The 22,285-nt window shown below is 41.0% G+C and overlaps 1 protein-coding gene across 1 annotated transcript in view; it reads right to left on the reverse strand.

The window, feature by feature from the left end:
* The window catches only part of LOC138956745 (calcitonin gene-related peptide type 1 receptor-like), a gene marked incomplete at its 3' end in the record, with an annotated part of 47,307 nt that extends 26,927 nt beyond the window's left edge, over positions 1–20,380 (reverse strand). Inside the window, 1 exon segment of the mRNA XM_070328018.1 lies at positions 20,191–20,380. Within this exon segment, the coding sequence (XP_070184119.1) occupies positions 20,191–20,380 (190 nt within the window).
* Between the last annotated feature and the right edge of the window lie 1,905 nt (positions 20,381–22,285).

A 22,285-nucleotide genomic window follows, 5' to 3' on the forward strand; every position in this document is an offset into this window, starting at 1 on the left:
TTAACAGTTTGTCTCCGCGCAAGCCGTCGTGACCCAATCTGCTGAGAGGGCGTTAGCGGGTCGCGTGATCCTTTTCATTGAAATCTGCTCTTCCGCGCTTCCCGGTGTTAATCTGTTTGTCTCCGCTTTTAGCCCTTCTCCTCCGGTCCCAGTGATCACGCCATGCAGCATAGCTCTACACCCTGGGGCTAACGTCATGAAGAATTCGTAAGCCCTTTGCGACAGAAGTAAGGAGATAAGTTACAAATCAAGGCAACATCACGCGGCTCATGGCGCACAATTGTCACAAATTGATGGCCTGTGTCATTCTTAAAGTTGCGAATCCTTTCCCCTCTCCCTAGCTTTGCGTGATACTTTGGCAGGTAATAATCTCAAGTTTTGCGTGATACTAGCTTGGCAGGTAATAATCTCAAGTTTTGCGTGATACTTTGGCAGGTAATAATCTCAAGTTTTGCGTGATACTAGCTTGGCAGATAATAATCTCAAGTTTTGCGTTGATTTATCTACCTCCTGGCACTTATTCTTGAAAAAAGAGTCAAGTGTCAACAAATCGTATCAAAAGTCAAGAATACGTTAACTTGTACTCTCAAATAGAGGGTTGAACATAGGGCAAACTCGGGGCGAAGTGTCACTACAAAAATGGGGCGAACTCGTGGCGAACCCGGAGCGAAGTGACTTGAGGCGATATGACTATGGGGCGAAAGGGATTGATACCACCCATTCATTTCCATATTCAAACATGTGATATGAGCACAGTATTTGTTTGTCATTCTGTGAACAGGAGTCGAGAACAAGACTATCCCATGTAGGTCAAGGTCGGACCTTTTTCAACTTGAATTGTGTTTCATAGATGTCACCAAAAAGGTTAAGCAAAGAAGCGACCGCCTTTGCAAAACAAATGATTTGCGATGTCCACGTGATACCTACCCCACACACAACTAGTTTTTAAAACGGAAACTGGATTTGACTTCATGCAAACAGCGGTTGCCTCCAGCAAAACAATCTTTTTTACTCCAAAAAGAAGTTTTTGTTTTGCATTCTCCATTTCTTGCTTGTAGAAGGTTAGAAAAACTCATCCATCATTTGTTTCTCTCACGGCATCAACACTTTTTTGGAGGATTGTCTTCCGATGTGGAATCCAATTCAGGGCGGCTTTATTATTATTTGCAACTATTTTCAGTGTTTATTATGCTGGGGATGTCGGCGAGCTCTGTCTCGAGGGTACAGGCTGGTTAGTGAAGCGAGCTTAAGCAATAAGATGCCGTAAGAAAAATCACACTGAGATTGCTGCGATAGCATTGTCTTAAAACGAAAGTGTTAAGAGTTGTCTGTCCCTGCCATAGCCCGCGGCGCTGTCGGCGAGTAGTTCCGGTTGTTTTGTTGACGTCCAAAATGGCTGAACGAGAGAAGAAGATAAGTGGTGGAGGGAAACGTTACTGTGTCTGCTGTTCAAACTAAGCGGGTAAAGAAGTTGAAGGGCGGATTGTCACGCGGTTCCATTTTGCAAACACATACCGGAACTACCTGCTGTTCCAGGGGCGCAACTCTGTCCGACTATCGCGTTAGTTACGAGACAGTGCTATAGGACTGCGCTGTAACATCATAAGGCAGCAGACGCCCATTGAAATTGGGCGGTTAGGCAAATAATTATTACAAGCTTGAATTCTAACGATGGCAAGATAACACAGGGAAGAAGCAGTTGAAGAACACTTATACAAGAAACCCTATAATTATATTGAAATAAGAGATTGTTCTTACAATCTAAACGTCATCCATATTCAACCGTTACAAATTATTATCATGGCGCTGGGGCTTGGGAAGAGAGGGGTTGATTGGCTTGGGGTGGATTTTTATTGGGGATGGAGTTAGAGGTTTGGTTGATGCGTCTTGATTCTGTCAATTTGTTTGAATCACAAATCACTTCCATCAGTAGATTGTACACCATGCGCTTACAAAAACAATTAACAACAACAACAACAACAACAACTACAAACAACAAACAAACAAACACACACACACACACACACACACACACACACACACACACACTTAAACCAACCCGGTCAAGCCATCTGAATTCAACCATATCGTCTCCATCTTTTTCTGAGAGGAAGGATCAAAATGTCAACATATGTTATTCGCCACACAAAAATGGAGGTCCAACTAAGATGCACGCACGAAAACTAGCAGAACGCTACATGTTCATTAAACGACCAAACGATGAGCAAGCCACGTTATTGTGACACAGAAAAAAATACAAGCCTCCCCCCCAAAAAAAAACACCCAAAAAACCCCACACATTCATAGTCAATAGCAGAAATGGGCGGGCAAAAAATCAAACACACAAAAATCCACCTGCCTCCATGCAGGTCCTATCTTTGGACCCCTTTTTTCAGGCGTACTTTACGGCAAGTAAATTGAACGCTTTCTGTTTCCAGCTGAATCATTATCTGCGAAGGGGACGCATTACCACACGACCTAAAATGCTAAAATGTCCGCATTTCGCTCTTGCACAATTTGCATTTACGTAGAGATAATTTCGTCCCCTGTCAGAGCGCCACCTGCTCTGGACAGCTTTCAGACAGTTAGCCCATTTTGTCACTTGGGGGAATTCCGATGCACTGAAAGACATGGACGTTGCAGAAAGACAGGACATCAAAGTAGACACTAACGCCTGTGATGTTGCTGTGGTCTATTGTCTCTGGCACATTTGCAAAATGGCCATTCAAGTGAGGGCAATTTTCTAGTGTTTACGGCCGTCCTTGGAGGTCGGAGTGGCATAGTGATTAGAGTGCTTGCCTCTTAGGCTGGCGGTAGGGGATCGACCCCCACTTGGGACGAATAGAAATCTCGATGGTTTTGTTCGAGCGCTCTCTAGTCCACCCAGCTGATACCTGACCATATTTAGCGCCGGTGTAACACGAAATTTTTACTCCACGAAAAATTTACTCCGGAGTAAATATTTCGTACGAAATTCTTACTCCGAGTACACTTTTCGTACGAGAAAAGAACTCCCCAAGGCACGAAAAAATTACTCCCTCCACGAAATTTTTACTCCCCATTTTTGTTACTTCCAGTAAAAATCTCGTACGCAAAAATGGGATGCGGGCGAAGGGATAATGTACTCCGTCACGGCGGAGGGCTGACCGTGCACCCAAAAGCGGACTCAACCAAATGGGTATTTTTTGAAAGCTTGGGACCTGCCGAACATAAAAATCGATGTTAACAAGAAATATTCAAGGGCGCACTTTCTCTTCTCAGTCAAAATTCAACTATACCCTGAAGAGTGATGCACGAGCATTTCAGACGCTTGCCTCTGAAAAAAGAAGTTCTCAGCCAAATTACGAACTCAAACTGGTACGCTTTACATATAAATGTGTTAGTTGGTATCTTTTGATTATCACAAAACAATTTGCTACTGCTTTGGCCGAGGATGCTGATGACAGTATCATTATTATGAACCCTACCCTAAATCCAGGAAAGACGTCGTCCAAAATGTAGGTAAGTTTTGATTAAAAATAAATTCACACAAGACTAGTATTGTTGTTTGGCTTCAATGGATATATTTTCGTCAAGTATGATGTCTTTACATAATATCTGTATAATATGAATGGATTTGAACCATATACTATGTCATTATGACCTTCCAATCTTCCTAACCCCCAGCCCAGTAAAGCGTGCGAGACGTTTCCTGAAAAAATGTCGCTTTGTGGTGCGAGTTCAGTGTGACATGATTAGTTTCCAGAACCCCATTTCTGACTTTCAAAGTTTATCTACATACATTTAGCAATGCACGAGCAAAATATGACAACTTAATGGTGCCTTTTGGTTTAATGCTATGGTAAAATTGCTAGTGATAGTGTTTACAGCTTGAAACAAAACATAACAGATGGGAATAGTCTTCCTCAATCTGGTTCAGAGCATAATGTATTTCTATTTTCAGAGGTAGCATTATTTCTGATAAGAGCTAGAGCCAATATAATGATGCTGAATATTTGAAAAATGAACTTTGTGACTCATCTGAGTAGCAGAAGAGCCTTCGTGATCGTCAGCGTAAGGCTGGCTGTCTTCAAGGCAATTCCTTGAACAACTTAACACTGCGTTCGTTTATTCGCCCGTTTCTTAAGCTAGAGCTTTGAGACTTTACACGCGTCTAGGGCTACATGTACGCTTTACAATACGTAAAATATAGTTGACTCTCGCGTTATTTAAAGGTCACAACAAGGTCATTACCAGGCAAAAACGAGGGAAAACCGAGGGAAAGTACCATTTTCCACAACTGTTTGCAAGAAAAAGATTTCAAATTCAATTGTTTCCTGGGATTAACGCATCTCTAGACATGACAATCATCCGATTATCAGACATCAATTGTGGAGGTCACGACAAGGTCATTACCGGGTAAAAACGAGGGAAACCCGAGGGAAAATACCATTTTCTGCAACTTGTGTGTAAGTAAAAGCTTTCAAACTCCATCTTCTTCTGGTATTGGCGCATCTGTAGGCATGACAATCATCTGATTAACAGTCCTCAATTTTCAAGGTCACAACCAGGTCATTACCAGATAGAACCGAGAGAAAACCGAGGGAAAATACCATTTTCTATAACTTTTTTGTAAGTAAGAGCTTATAAACTCCATCTTCTTCTGGGATTAGCGCTGATTTCAATGACCCTGAAGTCCGAGGAAAGTTTTCTTGACCCATGCCTACTTTGAAGGTCATGACAAGGTCAAATTTACACGTTTTCTATTTGGGAATATCTTTTACGGTCAAATAAAATACTTTCTGGACGTCAGCTATTTTCGAAGCTAAAGCTTAAAGGCATATGTACGCGCTCCCGTGTTTACAAAGTGTAGTTTGCCCACAATCGATGTCAAACGCACCATAAGACCATATAATGACGATACGTCACCATGCGCGGACCATAATACATGCATTACAGCTTGTTCTAGCCTCTGAAAAAGTGAGGATGTCAACAAAGCCGCGGTGTTCTCTCCCTTGCATCAACGTTACATGTGTTGCCAAATCTATAAATAGGACGATCCAGATCAAAATGAAAATTCAAATATCTCAACATTTAAGGGGTCCTAGACCACAATATTTTGCAGGGAACTTAATTTAGTCTGTCTCCAGCTGTTGGTAAAGCAATTAGCGTGTATAGTCATCGAGTACATATGGCTTTAATTACAACTTTACACACGTCTTGGGATTTATGAGACATAACGCAAATATTGTTGACTCTCGTAATATTTAAAGGTCACACAACAAGGTCATCACCAGGTAAAACCGAGGGAAAGTACCATTTTCTGCAACTGTTTGTAAGAATGAACTTTCAAATTCAATTGTTTCCTGGGATTAGCGCATCTCTAGACATGACAATCATTTGATTAACAGTCATGAATTGTGGAGGTCACGACAAGGTCATTACCGGGGAAAACCGAGGGAAAATACCATTTTCTGCAACTTGTGTGTAAGTAAATGCTTTCAAACTCCATCTTCTTCTGGTATTGGCGCATCTCTAGACATGACAATCATCTGATTAACAGTCCTCAATTTTCAAGGTCACAACAAGGTCATTACCAGATAAAACCGATGGAAAACCGAGGGAAAATACCATTTTCTGCAACTTTTTTGTAAGTAAGAGCTTATAAACTCCATCTTCTTCTAGGATTAGCGCTGATTTCAATGACCCTGAAGTCTTTGGAAAGTTTTCTTGACCCATGCAATGTTTGAAGGTCATGACAAGGATGGGATTTTACACACGTCTAGGGCATTATAAGACATGTAACAAATATTGTTGACTCTCGTAAAATCTAAAGGTCACACAACAAGGTCATTACTGGGTAAAACGACGGAAAATATATCAACTTTATGACTCGTCTGAGTGCCAGGACAGCCGGTGTGATCCTCAGAGTCAGGCTTGCAGACCGCAAGGCTATCGGTAGATGAACACCTTAACATTGACTTTTTCTTCTCTCTCCCCTTCTCTTCTACCCCTATTACATCCAGCCCCGCCCACCCCCCTAGAGCCCCTGTGGGCGAAGGAAGATGTCATGAATCTGCCTCAACAGCTTTAGCTTAGAAAATAGCCGAACACAAATAGAAAACGTGTAAACTTGACCTTGTCATGACCTTCAAACTAGGCATGGGCCAAGAAAACTTCAGGACTTCAGGGTCATAAAAATCAGCGCTAATCCCAGAAGAAGATGGAGTTTATAAGCTCTTACTTACAAAAAAGTTATAGAAAATGGTATTTTTTCTCGGTTTTCTCTCGGTTCTATCTGGTAATGACCTGGTTGTGACCTTGAAAATTGAGGACTGTTAATCAGATGATTGTCATGCCTAGAGATGCGCCAATACCAGAAGAAGATGGAGTTTGAAAGCTTTTACTTTCACACAAGTTGCAGAAAATGGTATTTTCCCTCGGTTTTCCCTCGTTTTTGCCTGGTAATGACCTTGTCGTGACCTCCACAATTGATGTCTGATAATCGGATGATTGTCATGTCTAGAGATGCGTTAATCCCCCAAAGATAATTGAATTTGAAAGCTTTTTCTAACAAACAGTTGCAGAACATGGTACTTTCCGTCGGTTTTCCCTCGTTTTTGCCTGGTAATGACCTTGTTGGGACCTTTAAATAACGCGAGAGTCAACTATATTGTATGTATTGTAAAGCGTTCATGTAGCCCTAGACGCGTGTAAAGTTTCAAAGCTCTAGCTTAAGAAACGGGCGAATAATCGAACGCAGTGTTAAGTTGTTCATCTAGGAATTACCTTGAAGACAGCCAGCCTTAACCCTACGCTGACGATCACGAAGGCTCTTCTGCTACTCAGATGAGTCACAAAGTTCATTTTTCAAATATTCAGCATCATTATATTGGCTCTAGCTCTTATCAGAAATAATGCTACCTCTGAAAATAGAAATACATTATGCTCTGAACCAGATTGAGGAAGACTACTCCCATCTGTTATGTTTTGTTTCAAGCTGTAAACACTATCACTAGGATTTTTTACCATAGCATTAAACCAAAAGGCACCATTAAGTTGTCATATTTTGCTCGTGCATTGCTAAATGTATGTAGATAAACTTCGAAAGTCAGAAATGGGGTTCTGGAAACTAATCATGTCACACTGAACTCGCACCACAAAGCGACATTTGTTCAGGAAACGTCTCGCACGCTTTACTGGGCTGGGGGTTAGGAAGATTGGAAGGTCATAGTGACATAGTATATGGTTCAAATCCATTCATATTTTACAGATATTATGTAAAGACATCGTACGTGACGAAAATATATCCATTGAAGCCAAACAACAATACTAGTCTTGTGTGAATTTATTTTTAATCAAAACTTACCTACATTTTGGACGACGTCTTTCCTGGATTTAGGGTAGGGTTCATAATAATGATACTGTCACCAGCATCCTCGGCCAAAGCAGTCGCAAATTGTTTTGTGATAATCAAAAGATACCAACTAACACATTTATATGTAAAACGTACCAGTTTGAGTTCGTAATTTGGCTGAGAACTTCTTTTTTCAGAGGCAAGCGTCTGAAATGCTCGTGCATCACTCTTCAGGGTATAGTTGAATTTTGACTGAAAAGAGAAAGTGCGCCCTTGAATATTTCTTGTTAACATCGATTTTTATGTTCGGCAGGCCCCAAGCTTTCAAAAAATACCCATTTGGTTGAGTCCGCTTTTGGGTGCACGGTCAGCCCTCCGCCGTGACGGAGTAATGCCAATAAGTGATATCGCGCACACGAATGTCGCGCTACCCTCCTTCCACCCCTTCCACCACCAAGACTAACAGGGGACAAGGGAGTAAAAATTTCGTACACCTGGCATGGGAAGTTAAATTGCTCGTGTTGGGGTGAAGTAATTTATTCGTTATTTATTCGTCAGGGGAGTAACATTTTTGTACGAAATGTTTACTCGGAACTCACCTGTCTTGGGGAGAAATTTTCTCGTGCAATGGGGGAGTGCTTTTTTCGTAAAGGGAGTAACTTTTTCGTACGAAATGTTTACTCCGGAGTAAAAACCTCGTGGGAGTAATTTTCTCGTGTTACACCGGGGAAAGCGAAGGCAGTGATGGAGATAAGATGGGCACCGCCCTAATTAAGCTGGCCCTAGAGAAGTTGAGATCTCTAACATCTCGTTCCCCTACGATCAAACATGGTTATGGACTACTACCTTTACCTACCCTTTTTTTTTTGAGGCAAACTTTGGACAGATCTGCCGAAATGACGGCAAAGTTTCAGCTTGTTCTTGTTCTTGTTCCCCTCAATCCCTCTTTAAAATAAAGTATACTCAGCGCTGAGAGAGCAAACAGGAAGTTACCAGCACAAACGTCAAGCGTTGAATGAAGCTGTCAAGGTCATGCAGGCAGTGACAGTCGAGTTTTAGGCGGCCTTCGCTGTACAGAATTCTGTACAGGATTATCGGCCCTATCTTTTCAAACGCGTAGCCCCGCAGATAGTTATAGATAGACGACAGCTTTATAGGGATATAATGGAGAAAAAAAAGTTTATTATTGACACAAGAGCTGTTGAATTCGGGTTGGGTGTTGCAATCATTTTTCACTGCACACACCCAGAATGCCTCAAAACAAGTGTTTGAGCGTTTTGTGTTTCTTCTTCTTCTTCGTTCATGGGCTGAAACTCTCACGTTCACTCATGTTTTTGCATGAGTGGATTTTTACGTGTATGACTGTTTTTACTCCGTCATTCAGGCAGCATACGCCGATTTTGGGGAAAGCATGCTTTTCGTGTTTCTATAACCCACCGAACTCTGACATGGATTACAAGGTCTTTTCCGTGCGCACTTGGTCTTGTACTTGCGTGTACACACGAAGGGGCACAAGGCACTAGCAGGTCTGCACATAAGTTGACCTGGGAGATTGGAAAAATCTACACCCTTAATCCACCACGCGGCCGCGGCCGGGATTCGAGCTCACGACCTTCCGATTTGGAGGCCGATGGTCGCTTTGTTATTCAATTGTGTGGGTTGTGTTTCGAGACTGTGATTTTTCTACTTCAAATTCTTCCGCTGAACAATTTGTTTTGATTTTCGTCCTACTTTTCGCCCTTGCGTGGAGCCTGCATTTCACATACTGTTGTTGAGGTGCAGATTTCAACTCGTCCAAAGAGCTACACAGTTTGGTTTAGGGGTTGAATAAATAGAGACACCGTTCAAGAGGAATGCCCTTGAATGAGTGTTTGAACGTTCTTTTTATTCAAATCAAAATACTGTGTTGGGTGGTCTTTCGAGACAGCGTATATACTATTCATTGGCCATTGTGTTTATTTACACCGTGTAATGCGTTTTTAGCCCCATACACCATGGACTGAGCAGATTAGAAATCTGAATTCCTGAATTCAACGGTTTTCAACTGTTTAGGCGAATGCGTTCCTTCCTCACTAAATAACACGTGACGACGAACAGAAGTCGGGATTCTTGACACATAAGAGTGTCTTAAGACAACCGTTGGCCTAATAAAACTAATATAATTAATAATAGTTACAGAACACTTTCAAGCTAAATATTGCGGGTGTTTCTAAATGACAGCATGGCAAATGTCCTTTGAACCTTTTAAGGTCGAAATGGCTTAACGTCTTGCTCAGAGTGGCCCCTTAGACAACACACCTCTAACCCCTTACTCATTCCAGCCTACAAGATCCGCAGAAACGTGCACCGACAATTTCAATCTTCCTTAATTACCAAGTTTGTTGCTTACGAAGAGAATGACATAACCTGATCAAAGATCACAAGGATGCTGCTGTGAGCATGTATCATGCATTGACTCCTTACTCAGAAGTAAAGTCTATCGGGTCCGCTAGGGAAATCGACATGCACAATTTTAAACTTTCTCAATTACTAATTTTGCAGACGACAAAGAGAATGCCAGAGCCTCATCAAAGATCACAGGGATGCTCTAATTGTAAGCATGTAACATGCATTGACTCCTTACTCAGAAGTTCAGTCTATCGGATCCGAAAGGGAAATCGACATGCACAATTTTAAACTTTCTCAATTACTAATTTTGCAGACGACAGAGAGAATGCCAGAGCCCCATCACAGATCACAGGGATGCAGCTGGGATTTATTGTCTTTGGCAAGATGGCCAAAAGGGCCATAAAGTTTGGGCAATTTTCGAAAGTTAACGACAGCACTTGGAGTCAGCTTCTTCCCACCGTGAAGAACATGACGAATTTACGTCAACGTAAATTACAATTTCCAGCGACTGAATTAAAGTTTCAGCATTTTGCCGACTGCCAATGTCAAACTGTGCCCTTGCTGCACCCAAAGCAGTTAGCATGTTAGGAACCTCTTACTCATTCCGAACTACGGGGTTCGCTTGGGAGCACCGGCATGCAACATTTCACATTTTATCAACTACTAAGTTTTTTTCGACAGCAAGGAAAATGACGGAACAAACAAAATATCATAGTACTACCTAGGTATTTGATATGAAAGTACTCTGTCAACACTTCTGTATAATGTCATCAGTTCCGTGTTGACTCCAATCGTTCCCCACTGCCTTCCAGCTACCCCCCCCCCCCCCATCTCATCCGTCCAAATGATGTCCGTTTGGCATATTGTATACCTTTTGTGTCATAACAACTAGGGCACAAAAGGTCGTTCACACACACACACACACACACACACACACACAAACACACACACACACACACACACACACACACACACACACGCACACACGCTCGTACGCACACACACGGGAACGCATGGATGCACACGCAAGCACGAACAGACGCACAGACACACACACACGCACGCACGCACAGACGCAAGCATACACACACACACACACACACACACACACACACACACGCACACACACACTCACACACACACACACACAAACACACACACAAACAACCACCCCAAAAAACTGAACACCATCGTCCGTTTTTTGACCTCGGAGTCATTACAAGACCACGAAACAAACGCTATCCCGGCAGGCCGCTAGAGGCTGAGACAGTTGTGAACAGAAACAGAAAGGCCAGTAAAAAAAACCCACAAAGTCAAAACATACACGCAAAACACCGTGTGTTAAGCTGGTCAAATCACAATGGTTGTCTCGAACTAATTTCCTGTGATGAAAGAAACCTGAAAGAAACCTCCCAGGGGGCTTTAACAAGAAACTATGACCGGAGATGAGGTCGTGGGATTTATCAGCCAAGCAGACATGCTACCCAACAGGCCCATACCCCCCCCCCCCCCCCCACCGCCCTCCACAAATCCTTTGCCCGTCCTCCTTAGATTTGGTCGAAGTTAATGAGTGGGTTTCTTGATGACCAAGGGATCTCGAAGGCAGGCCTGATAATTTAGCCTAGGGAGAAAGTTGGGATCGACGACTACTATTTAAAAGTTGATCCTCAAAGACAAACAGCAGGGCCCTCAAGACAAATTGTTGTCAACCGGAAGCGCACCGAATATTGACCCAATAGGAGTGGAGACAAAACAAATACGGAAGGCGGTCAGATTGTTTTCTGGGTTGAGAAAACGATGGATTACAGGTCATGCACGTGCACAATGAATAAGATCCCCTTTAGAAATCAACAGCCGGGCTGCTTCATGTGCCGAGTTACAACTCAATGGTACTAGGTGTCAGTTATGGAAACCAATTCAGCAAAAAGATTCAACTCTGCACTAAAGTCAACAATGCTGTGGATCTGATATATTTCAAAGCTTTGTGTATTTTAAAGATTGGTGTATTTTAAAGATTTGTGTAGTTAAAAGTGGAAGGATATGATACCCCACGTAAGAGCCTTGACATTTCGTGATTTAAAAGATTGTCTAATCAGAAAAAGACGGTATCTTTAACATACGAAGCGGCTAGAGCTTATTGTCCGATATTGTACGTTTTTTTTTCTATTGCACACATTTTTTCTCCAGGCTACATTTTTTGTTGACAGTTTATGTTGGGTGAGAGGGAAAAGCAAGTTCACGATCTACTTTGCAGTTTCATAATTGCGACAGTTTTGTTATTATTTCTTTCCTTTATTACTGAAAATCGTTATTCTATAAATCACGCGCACAATCCTACACTATTGTACGGTGGGCCTAGGCAGGCTGTAAAGAAAGCACAGAGCTCTTCCGGCGATATTTCAGATTAACGTCGATTATTAAAGATATTACGTTGTCAAAAGCTTTTATTAAAATAAAAAATCACGGGCATTATCTCGACCAAAAAATCGTTTTCTGACGACCTCTTCCAAAATTTAAAATGCATCCTAAAAGTATTAGTTTCGGCTCTGGAGTTTACACGCAATGCGTGCATGAGAAAAAAGGAACCTGGAAGATATTTTTTGGGTCACGCATTTTGTTGCCCCGTTTGCCCTAATTGCCATCCTTTCATAACTAAAAAGCGTAAAGATCCGGGTTTTTGTTTGTTCGTATAACGGCTATGTGGTTCGTTTTGCAGCGTTGCTCGGTTGGAACGTTTGCCTATGCAGAAAACTTAATGAAAAGAAAAAGAGACCCATTTTACGTAATTGAAACTGTCTGCAAACATTGGAAATTACATTTTGCATGTGAGGTCAATGCGGCATTATATTGCTGAAGCAAGTCGTCAATTACCTGACTCGGTGAGATTAGATCACAAGAAAATTAGAAATATTTTGGAAATAAGAGCAAAACAGATGACATCCGGTTTGGTAATTGAGAAATGATAAATGACCGGTTTCTTTTCAATTTCTCCGGAACAGAAAATGTTTGCAACCAACCCCACCACCACCATCTCGTTCATCCGTTGAAAGACCGTAAGTTGCCTCATTCAAACATAGAGAAGAGATACCTAACTTGTATACACCTGTAACATGTAAGTACCCAATATTGACGGACTGTGTGATGATATCTTCTGCTATGGTTTGTTGAGACAGTGATATCAAAATCGAGACCGGAGGTCGAGATTTTGATATCACTGTCGAAACAGACCAATAGCAGAAGATATCATCACACAGTCAGTCAATGTTAGATATATTGCTAATTCTCTGGACATTTTGTATTTACTGTAAAGAAATTACAAAAGTATTTGTCTCGGTTTTGGCTGTTCCATATCCCTCCCTCTGATTATTATTTCTTTTTGTTCACTCTTTTCTTGTACTTTTCAGTATTTAAAAATGTCTTTTCTTTCAAAAAGTCTTTAGTCACTTGCTCAACTAAATTCTGGGATCATTACATTTTCATATATATTTGTTTGTTTTTAAATTTAGGTGTTTTTGTTTTTGAAGTGGGGAAGCAATAAAGAGGTCGTCGATATCAAAACTGATATCGACGGAAATGTCGTTGATATCACTTTTACAATGAGCTCAGTTTTGCCCAATTATTGACCAATGGAAATCCACGTAACATATGAAATAGCAATATTAAGTTATACGCGCGAGGGCGTGCCTGTGACCAATATTAAAATCTTTCCGCACGGTTTCCAAAAAAAGTTAAAACGTGGTATTACTACTCACAAAGGTTGTACTTCTGGCAGCTGAAAGTTATCATCTCTTCCACCTCATGCCCAAAATTAGGTTCGTTCTCAAATTTCATCAAGAAAATCACATCTCAGACAATCTGTCCAGATGGCAAATCGTAGACCAAGCAAATGACTTTCTTGGTTCCTGATTAATTTAATCTTCGTGGGCTTTCAAATCGCACGTGCGCTCGATGTTTTTTGTTTTTGTTTAAAGTTTTGTTTTGTTTGTTGCACAGGTGGGATGTCATGTGTATGACCCTTCCTAAGTACCACCATTCAGGCAGTCACAATTTTCTTTTCGGGGGGAATTAATATCCTGATGTTGTTCAAACGCTGTAAAACTAAACTAAAAACTTTCCGTGATGTTTGAGAGATGCATCTTTGGGGTCTCCCTAATTCGTCCTGAAATTGAAACAGAATCCGAGATGAAACTGCTGCAACAAGATGCAACCGCGCTGTTATTTTCGCAGAAGGCATTATAACTTGGGTCTGGTTACAAGAAAACAATATTGCAGAAAGGTTCGCTCTTATCCTATCACGTGACAAAGAGCGTGAATAGCCACGTGAAGCCACACACACACGCACGCACGCACACACACACGCAAACACACACACACACACACACACACACACACACACACACGCACAATACACACACACACACACACACACACACACACAGAGCGAAGAACTGGAAGATGAGCTTACGCTCAAGTGGTCATCAACCTGCGCGAACTTTAAATATCATTCTTTTCCCCTTGCCTTGATTTTGTAATGCTCTCTCTCTCTCTCTCTCTCTCTCTCTCTCTCTCTCTCTCTCTCTCTCACTCTCTACACCCCACCTTACCCCTCTGTCTCTGTCTCTCTCTCTTTCTCTCACACACACACACACACACACACGCACACACACACTCACACACACACACACACACACACACACACACACATACGTAGACGTAGAGGAGCAGGAGACAATTTGCCACAGATAGTCATTTATTCATACACACAGTTTTAACCTCTTTTTCAGCCAATATTTACCCCACAACTTCCTTCAAACCTGAGGCTCTGCACTAGTCACAAGAGTGCAACAGTGAAAAACACCCGTAAAGTGTCTGTGGGGGGCCAGGGAAGCGACAACGCGCAGATATAATTGATTAACGGCTGGGGATGCAGATGCTGTGTTTGTTTACTGAAACAAATTGCCCTCCACTGTCGCTGGTGTCTGCCTTGGGAATCCTTTTTAACTTCGTTTCTTTTTCCAGACACTGCAGACTGGCCTGCATTTACTAAAAGCCGTCGTGAACGGATCTACTCCGCTTGGACTATGGCAAGTTGTTGGTTGCAGGACTGCTCGGATATGGAGTTGACGTGTTAGGGGAAGGGCTCCTAATATGGACCGCTTTTTGTTTCATGCTGATAACTAGCTTGTTTTCTTGCGAAGAAGTTTCATTTTGTGTTTGGTAGTCCTTCTCTCTTAGGTTAACCGTTAGGCTTAATTAGAGTAAAATAGCTTTGATAGACATTCAGCAAAAATTAAATACAAAAAAAATCATCACAAATGGTCCATATTAGGAGCCTGGGCGCCTAATATGGACCAGTGGAGAGGCCTTCACGAATCACTGTAAAAAGCCCCCTATACTTCAAAATAACATGATACAACTTAGTGTGCAAGTCAGACTGATGAAAAAATGCTTTAGGTGTATCTGTTTTGGGTTGATGAGAGCATTATTTAAAGCACACCAGGAATCTAAAGAAGCTCATCAAGAAAGAGTAAAAATAAGTGAAATTTTTAACTACTACCAAAAGAAGACTATTTGTTACTAGATGATTACCCGCTTCGCCGGGAAGAAGTAGAGCCGAATACCCGGCCGTCGCCGGGGACCCGGCTTTGCCGGGTGTACGCCGGCGCACGAAGGAAGGGAGATCTAAAAATAGTAACGTGCAGTGACCTTCTAAATATAAACGTACAAACGGGAATATCGATTGACGCCAGCGCACGAAGGAAGGGAGATCTAAAAATAGTAACGTGCAGTGAAAAACGAAAATCGGTTCAGCGCTGCGCGCTGAGAGCACGTGTTGAAATATCTCATCGATGAGGTTGTGTCCGGGGTCTCTGTCAATAAGCCCACCAAATTTGAAGCAGATCCATCGAGAACTTTGGCCGTGCATGGCGATCAATCACACACACACACACACACACACACACACACAGACACAAGTCGTATATATATATAGATATATTTTTGATATCTCGAGGGCTACTTATAGGTTATTTTCAGCAAGCGTCTTAATGAATTAATGAAAATAGCCTTTAGCTTTTATTTTCTTCGATTTGTTGAAGGTGGTCCATATTAGGGGACTCACACATACTTTGAGATTTTGCTATTATTTTTGTGTGCAGTAAAAACTCGGGGTCAACACTGCTAAAATGTAACAAATACAGTCTTAGCTGTCATATATAGCACGTTTTGTGTGATAAAAGCTTTGGCTGTGGACAGAAACGAGTCCGTTTTAGGCAGCAAATTTAGAGTGAACGCTGCCAAAAGTGAAAACAAGTCGCGTAAGGCGAAAATACAACATTTAGTCAAGTAGCTGTCGAACTCACAGAATAAAACTGAACGCAATGCCATTTTTCAGCAAGACCGTATACTCGTAGCATCGTCAGTCCACCGCTCATGGCAAAGGCAGTGAAATTGACAAGAAGAGCGGGGTAGTAGTTGCGCTAAGAAGGATAGCACGCTTTTCTGTACCTCTCTTTGTTTTAACTTTCTGAGCGTGTTTTTAATCCAAACATATCATATTTATATGTTTTTGGAATCAGGAACCGACAAGAAATAAGATTAAAGTGTTTTTAAATTGATTTCGACAATTTAATTTTGATAATAATTTTTATATATTTAATTTTCAGAGCTTGTTTTTAATCCAAATATAACATATTTATATGTTTTTGGAATCAGAAAATGATGGAGAATAAGATGAACGTAAATTTGGATCGTTTTATAAATTTTTATTTTTTTTTACAATTTTCAGATTTTTAATGACCAAAGTCATTAATTAATTTTTAAGCCACCAAGCTGAAATGCAATACCGAAGTCCGGGCTTTGTCGAAGATTACTTGACCCAAATTTCAACCAATTTGGTTGAAAAATGAGGGCGTGACAGTGCCGCCTCAACTTTCACGAAAAGCCGGATATGACGTCATCAAAGACATTTATCAAAAAAATGAAAAAAACGTATGGGGATTTCATACCCAGGAACTCTCATGTCAAATTTCATAAAGATCGGTCCAGTAGTTTAGTCTGAATCGCTCTACACACACACACACAGACACACACACACACACACACACACACACACACACACGCACGCACGCACATACACCACGACCCTCGTCTCGATTCCCCCTCTACGTTAAAACATTTAGTCAAAACTTGACTAAATGTAACAAGTCGCGTAAGGCGAAAATACAACATTATTCAAGTAGCTGTCGAACTCACAGAATGAAACTGAACGCAATGCAACGCAGCAAGACCGTATACTCGTAGCATCGTCAGTCCACCGCTCACGGCAAAGGCAGTGAAATTGACAAGAAGAGCGGGGGAGTAGTTGCGCTGAGAAGGATAGCACGCTCTTCTGTACCTCTCTTCGTTTTAACTTTCTGAGCGTGTTTTTAATCCAAACATATTATATCTATATGTTTTTGGAATCAGGAGCCGACAAGGAATAAGATGAAAGTGTTTTTAAATTGATTTCGACAATTTAATTTTGATAATAATTTTTATATATTTAATTTTCAGAGCTTGTTTTTAATCCAAATATAACATATTTATATGTTTTTGGAATCAGGAAATAATGGAGAATAATATGAACGTAAATATGGATCGTTTTATAACCAAAATATTTTTTTTACAATTTTCAGATTTTTAATGACCAAAGTCATTAATTAATTTTTAAGCCACCAAGCTGAAATGCAATATCGAAGTCCGGGCTTCGTCGAAGATTACTTGACCAAAATTTCAACCAATTTGGTTGAAAAATGAGGGCGTGACAGTGCCGCCTCAACTTTCACGAAAAGCCGGATATGACGTCATCAAAGACATTTATCAAAAAAATGAAAAAAACGTATGGGGATTTCATGCCCAGGAACTCTCATGTCAAATTTCATAAAGAGCGGTCCAGTAGTTTAGTCTGAATCGCTCTACACACACACACAGACACACACACACAGACAGACACACACACGCACGCACATACACCACGACCCTCGTCTCGATTCCCCCCTCTACGTTAAAACATTTAGTCAAAACTTGACTAAATGTAAAAAGAGAAAAAGCCTAACGGTTTTGAGGTTTGTGTTTCTGCAACTGTTTTGACATGTGCAAGTTATCTAGAGAGGGTGAATACAGCGAATGAAATTGTTTTGAGCGCTCTAGCGCCGCTAGTTTTGTCAGAACTGAAGGTGGTCCATATTAGGAGCCGGTCCATATTAGGAGCCCTTCCCCTACATGTGTTTTTTTTCGACCCAGTACCTTGTTACACTGCAGAGGAAGCGGCTTTGTGCGACATATAGCGTAACAAAATAAGATGGTGTTTCATGAAATGTTTTTTAGCGTTGTCAGTCTGCGAAACGCCTGGACTTATTTCACCTGCAGTAAACTTTCTTGTCAATTCGCCGTACACTTTGTCGGCATTTCTCCTGTAACTTTTTCGTCATTTCGCCTAAAAACTTTTCGTCATTTCGCACAAAACTTGCTTTCTCGTCATTTCGCACTTCGTTTTGTCGTGAAGTCGGCAGAGCTCCCGAAGTTAGTTTTTTTACGAAGAGGGGAAGTTGACGCCTATGCGGACAACGTTTAAATTTGAGAGAGAAACAAATTGCCGCAAATTTGCCGACAAAATAAATACCAGCGACATTCCTGGTTTTTACATTTAGTCAAGTTTTGACTAAATGTATTAACGTAGAGGGGGGAATCGAGACGAGGGTCGTGGTGTATGTGCGTGTGTGTGTGTGTGTGTCTGTGTGTGTGTGTAGAGCGATTCAGACTAAACTACTGGACCGATCTTTATGAAATTTGACATGAGAGTTCCCTATTATGATATCCCCATACGTTTTTTTCATTTTTTTGATAAATGATTGTCTTTGATGACGTCATATCCGGCTTTTCGTGAAAGTTGAGGCGGCACTGTCACGCTCTCATTTTTCAACCAAATTGGTTGAAATTTTGGTCAAGTAATCTTCGACGAAGCCCGGACTTCGGTATTGCATTTCAGCTTGGTGGCTTAAAAATTAATTAATGACTTTGGTCATTAAAAATCTGAAAATTGTAAAAAAAAATAAAAAATTATAAAACGATCCAAATTTACGTTTATTTTATTCTCCGTCATTTGCTGATTCCAAAAACATATAAATATGTTATATTTGGATTAAAAACAAGCTCTGAAAATTAAAAATATAAAAACTATTATCAAAATTAAATTGTCGAAATCAATTTAAAAATACTTTTATCTTATTCCTTGTCGATTCCTGATTCCAAAAACATATAGATATGATATGTTTGGATTAAAAACACGCTCAGAAAGTTAAAACGAAGAGAGGTACAGAAAAGCGTGCTATCCTTCTCAGCGCAACTACTAAACCGCTCTTCTTGTCAATTTCACTGCCTTTGCCATGAGCGGTGGACTGACGATGCTACGAGTATACGATCTTGCTGAAAAATTGCGTTGCGTTCAGTTTCATTCTGTGAGTTCGACAGCTACTTGACTAAATGTTGTATTTTCGCCTTACGCGACTTGTTTTTTATTGTGATGTATTTCGTACCACACAAGAAAAGGTGGCTGCACTGACACGGTATAAAAGTGACCAGGAGCAGGGTACAACAACGGGTGTAACGGGTCAACGCACTGAGGACGATTCTATCTTCATTGAGCCTTTCCCCTCTTCATTCACTGGTACGAGTTTTGCACGCAAGCGTATGTTGTAGTGACCAGTTTAGGTCTGCGATAGGCCACACCTGGCGTAATGTATAGCATCTTATCTTTGGTAAGTTTGTAGGATGTTTATCATTTGGCAAAGTTGACGCCTTGCTTGACATTTTAACAAAACGGAAATAGTCCAGACACAAATCTAGGTATGTACATACACGCGCACGTGCAGATGTACAACTGGAGCGCTGTCCACGGGTTTTTTAAACGCACGAAATGCACGGGATTTGAGAGAAGTTTTGCGATTGGCATTTTTCAAAAAAGGATATCCTACTATGAGTACTACGCTGGAATACTACAATGAATTTTCAAACGGCTACACTGGCTTCGTCTTTCCTGATCGAGAGGGGGTGTATTGTTGATAATTGTAGATAATAGACTCTGCATTTTAATGGTCAAATGGCGATTTCGGTATAAAAATGTAGACAAGGACCTTTAAGTCAATGCATTCGTGTTTTGCAGCGACATCTGTAGGGTCAAAGGCAAGGTCAGCACGGTCGTCACCTTGCATCGAGTCACACCTGTCTGTGTCAAATGTGTATCTGTCTACACTGTGTTGTGAAGTCAAAGGTTGTGGCGTACTCACAGTGACATTGGTTTGCAAATCCTGCACGTGCTGGGTAGATGTAGCACGGCTATTGTTGACACTGGGGCCCCTGCCGATGACGCTGTGTTATGTTCCGCTTCAGCTGCTTTGCGTTTCACGAAATTCATCTTATTTCATCACGCTTCACTTGTGACCTGCTCTTCTTCCTGTGGTGAACTGTGTTGGCTTGGCTTGATGGCGGCCCAGCAAATCTCAACACAACTGTTGTACTGTCACCTTCCACCTGGATTTTCCAGGAAGATAACCCAACTTCGTCCACTAGGTTGATCAGGAACTGTTCCAGACGGTTTAACAGTCCCGTTTGTGACATTTTGGACAGTAGCAGTAGTTTGGGAGAAGATTCTTGTCAAATTATGCGGAGCTCCGAAATTTGTGTCCTTCTCCAGTGGCAAGGGCAGACCACCGAGAGAGAGAGAGAGAGAGAGAGAGAGAGAGAGAGAGAGAGAGAGAGAGAGAGAGAGAGAGAGAGAAAAAAAGAGAGAGAGAATGAAAATTCTTTATTTAACGAGGGTAGTAGATTAGGCAGTGGTCTGCTCTTTTACATCCAGCCCTCGCCCTAAAGAGGGACTAACTACAAAAATGAAATAAAAATACAAGATAAAAAATAGAAAATAGAAAAACTAAAATTCTACATTTTAACAGATAACTAAAGTGAAAACACATTATACATATGTACACAAAATGCATTGCATTGAGGTAAATTGCGAGTTAATTGATGTGAATTAAGTGGTATAGTGCAGCTTGCACTTTCTCAACATCATGCTCTAATCCATACATTACATTTTAAAGAAAAACATTCAAACAAGCAAGACATTGCTAAAATCATCACACATCTAAATAGTTTTTTTTAAAGTCCCTTCATCCGAAAAGGGTCTGTGTACATTATACCAATACAGAGGAGAGGGGCATGTTTAATACAAAAAATGAATACCATTTAAAACAAATATCATTTACTTTGACTTCATTGCATAAGACAAATATCTGCTCTTAAAACTATCTGTGCTGGTAGTTTGCCCCAGGAATGTTGAAAGAGAGTTCCAGAGACTGCTACCTGAATAAACTAAAATGGACTTAAACAGGTCAATCCGAGGAAGGGGAGTGTTCAATCTCAGAAATTGGCGTGAATTCCTCATGGTAAATTTTGAGTTTCAGGTACACATTCAGTGATAATTGTGCTCATAAGGGTACATTTATTATAGCCAAGTCTTTCCTTCAGAGGGAGAATGCCTAAGTTTATGTAGTCTAATTCATTCAGGGTTGTTTTCTTTAATAAGACTACTTTCAACGCTCGTTTGTGTAATCTAATTATAGGTTTTAGTGAATTATCACTTGCCGAATCCCTTAAGGTTGATGCGTAATCAATAACAGATTGAATATGGGCATTAAAGAATAACTTCCTGGCTTCCAAATTCAGGAAGTGCTTGATTCTAGATAATAGATATACTTTCTTGGACATGACTTTAGAAAGTTGTTTGATGTGGTGTGACCATGACAGGTTGTTATCGATGGTCACTCCCAACACTTTATGATGGTTGACTGTTGAAACACTTTCATCAATGACAATTAAATCGGGAAACGTGGAGATTATGTTCTGTCGTTTTTGTCTAGTTGTTATTATCATGCATTTAGTTGGGGTTTTTTTTGGGGGGGGGGGGGGGGGTTCAGGGACATATGATTTAGCTCAGTCCATGCACTCAGCTGGTTTAAACTTTCTTGCAGTGATTCAGATAAACGATTTAAATTGGTGTCACTGGAGTGTATGGTAGTGTCATCTGCAAAAAGTTCACACAAGTTTTAATATGGAGGGGCAGGTCATTTATGTACAGGGTGACACAAAAAAAACAGATCCCACCAAAAGTTTAATATTTTCTGAAATAATCAGCCGATTCTTTTATTTTTTCAGGTGAGCCAAGCTGAAATGATGTTCTAACAGCCCACCAAGTTTGAGCTTCAAGATGTCATGGACAACGGAGCATAAGACATTTATAGTCGAGGCCTATTTTCGCCGGCGAACAGATTTGCTCGGGCTGCGCACAACAGACTCTCTGACTGAATCAATATTCCTCGGTGTCCTTGCTGATTTAGGGATAAGTTCAGAGACCATGGGACTGTCAATAACCTCAATAGTAAAAACCCTAACAGGGGATCCCACTCTGGTCGACCTAAATCAGCAAGGACACCGAGGAATATTGATTCAGTCAGAGAGTCTGTTGTG

The sequence above is a fragment of the Littorina saxatilis genome, unplaced genomic scaffold (genome assembly GCF_037325665.1).
Source record: "Littorina saxatilis isolate snail1 unplaced genomic scaffold, US_GU_Lsax_2.0 scaffold_472, whole genome shotgun sequence".
Taxonomy (NCBI): domain Eukaryota; kingdom Metazoa; phylum Mollusca; class Gastropoda; order Littorinimorpha; family Littorinidae; genus Littorina; species Littorina saxatilis.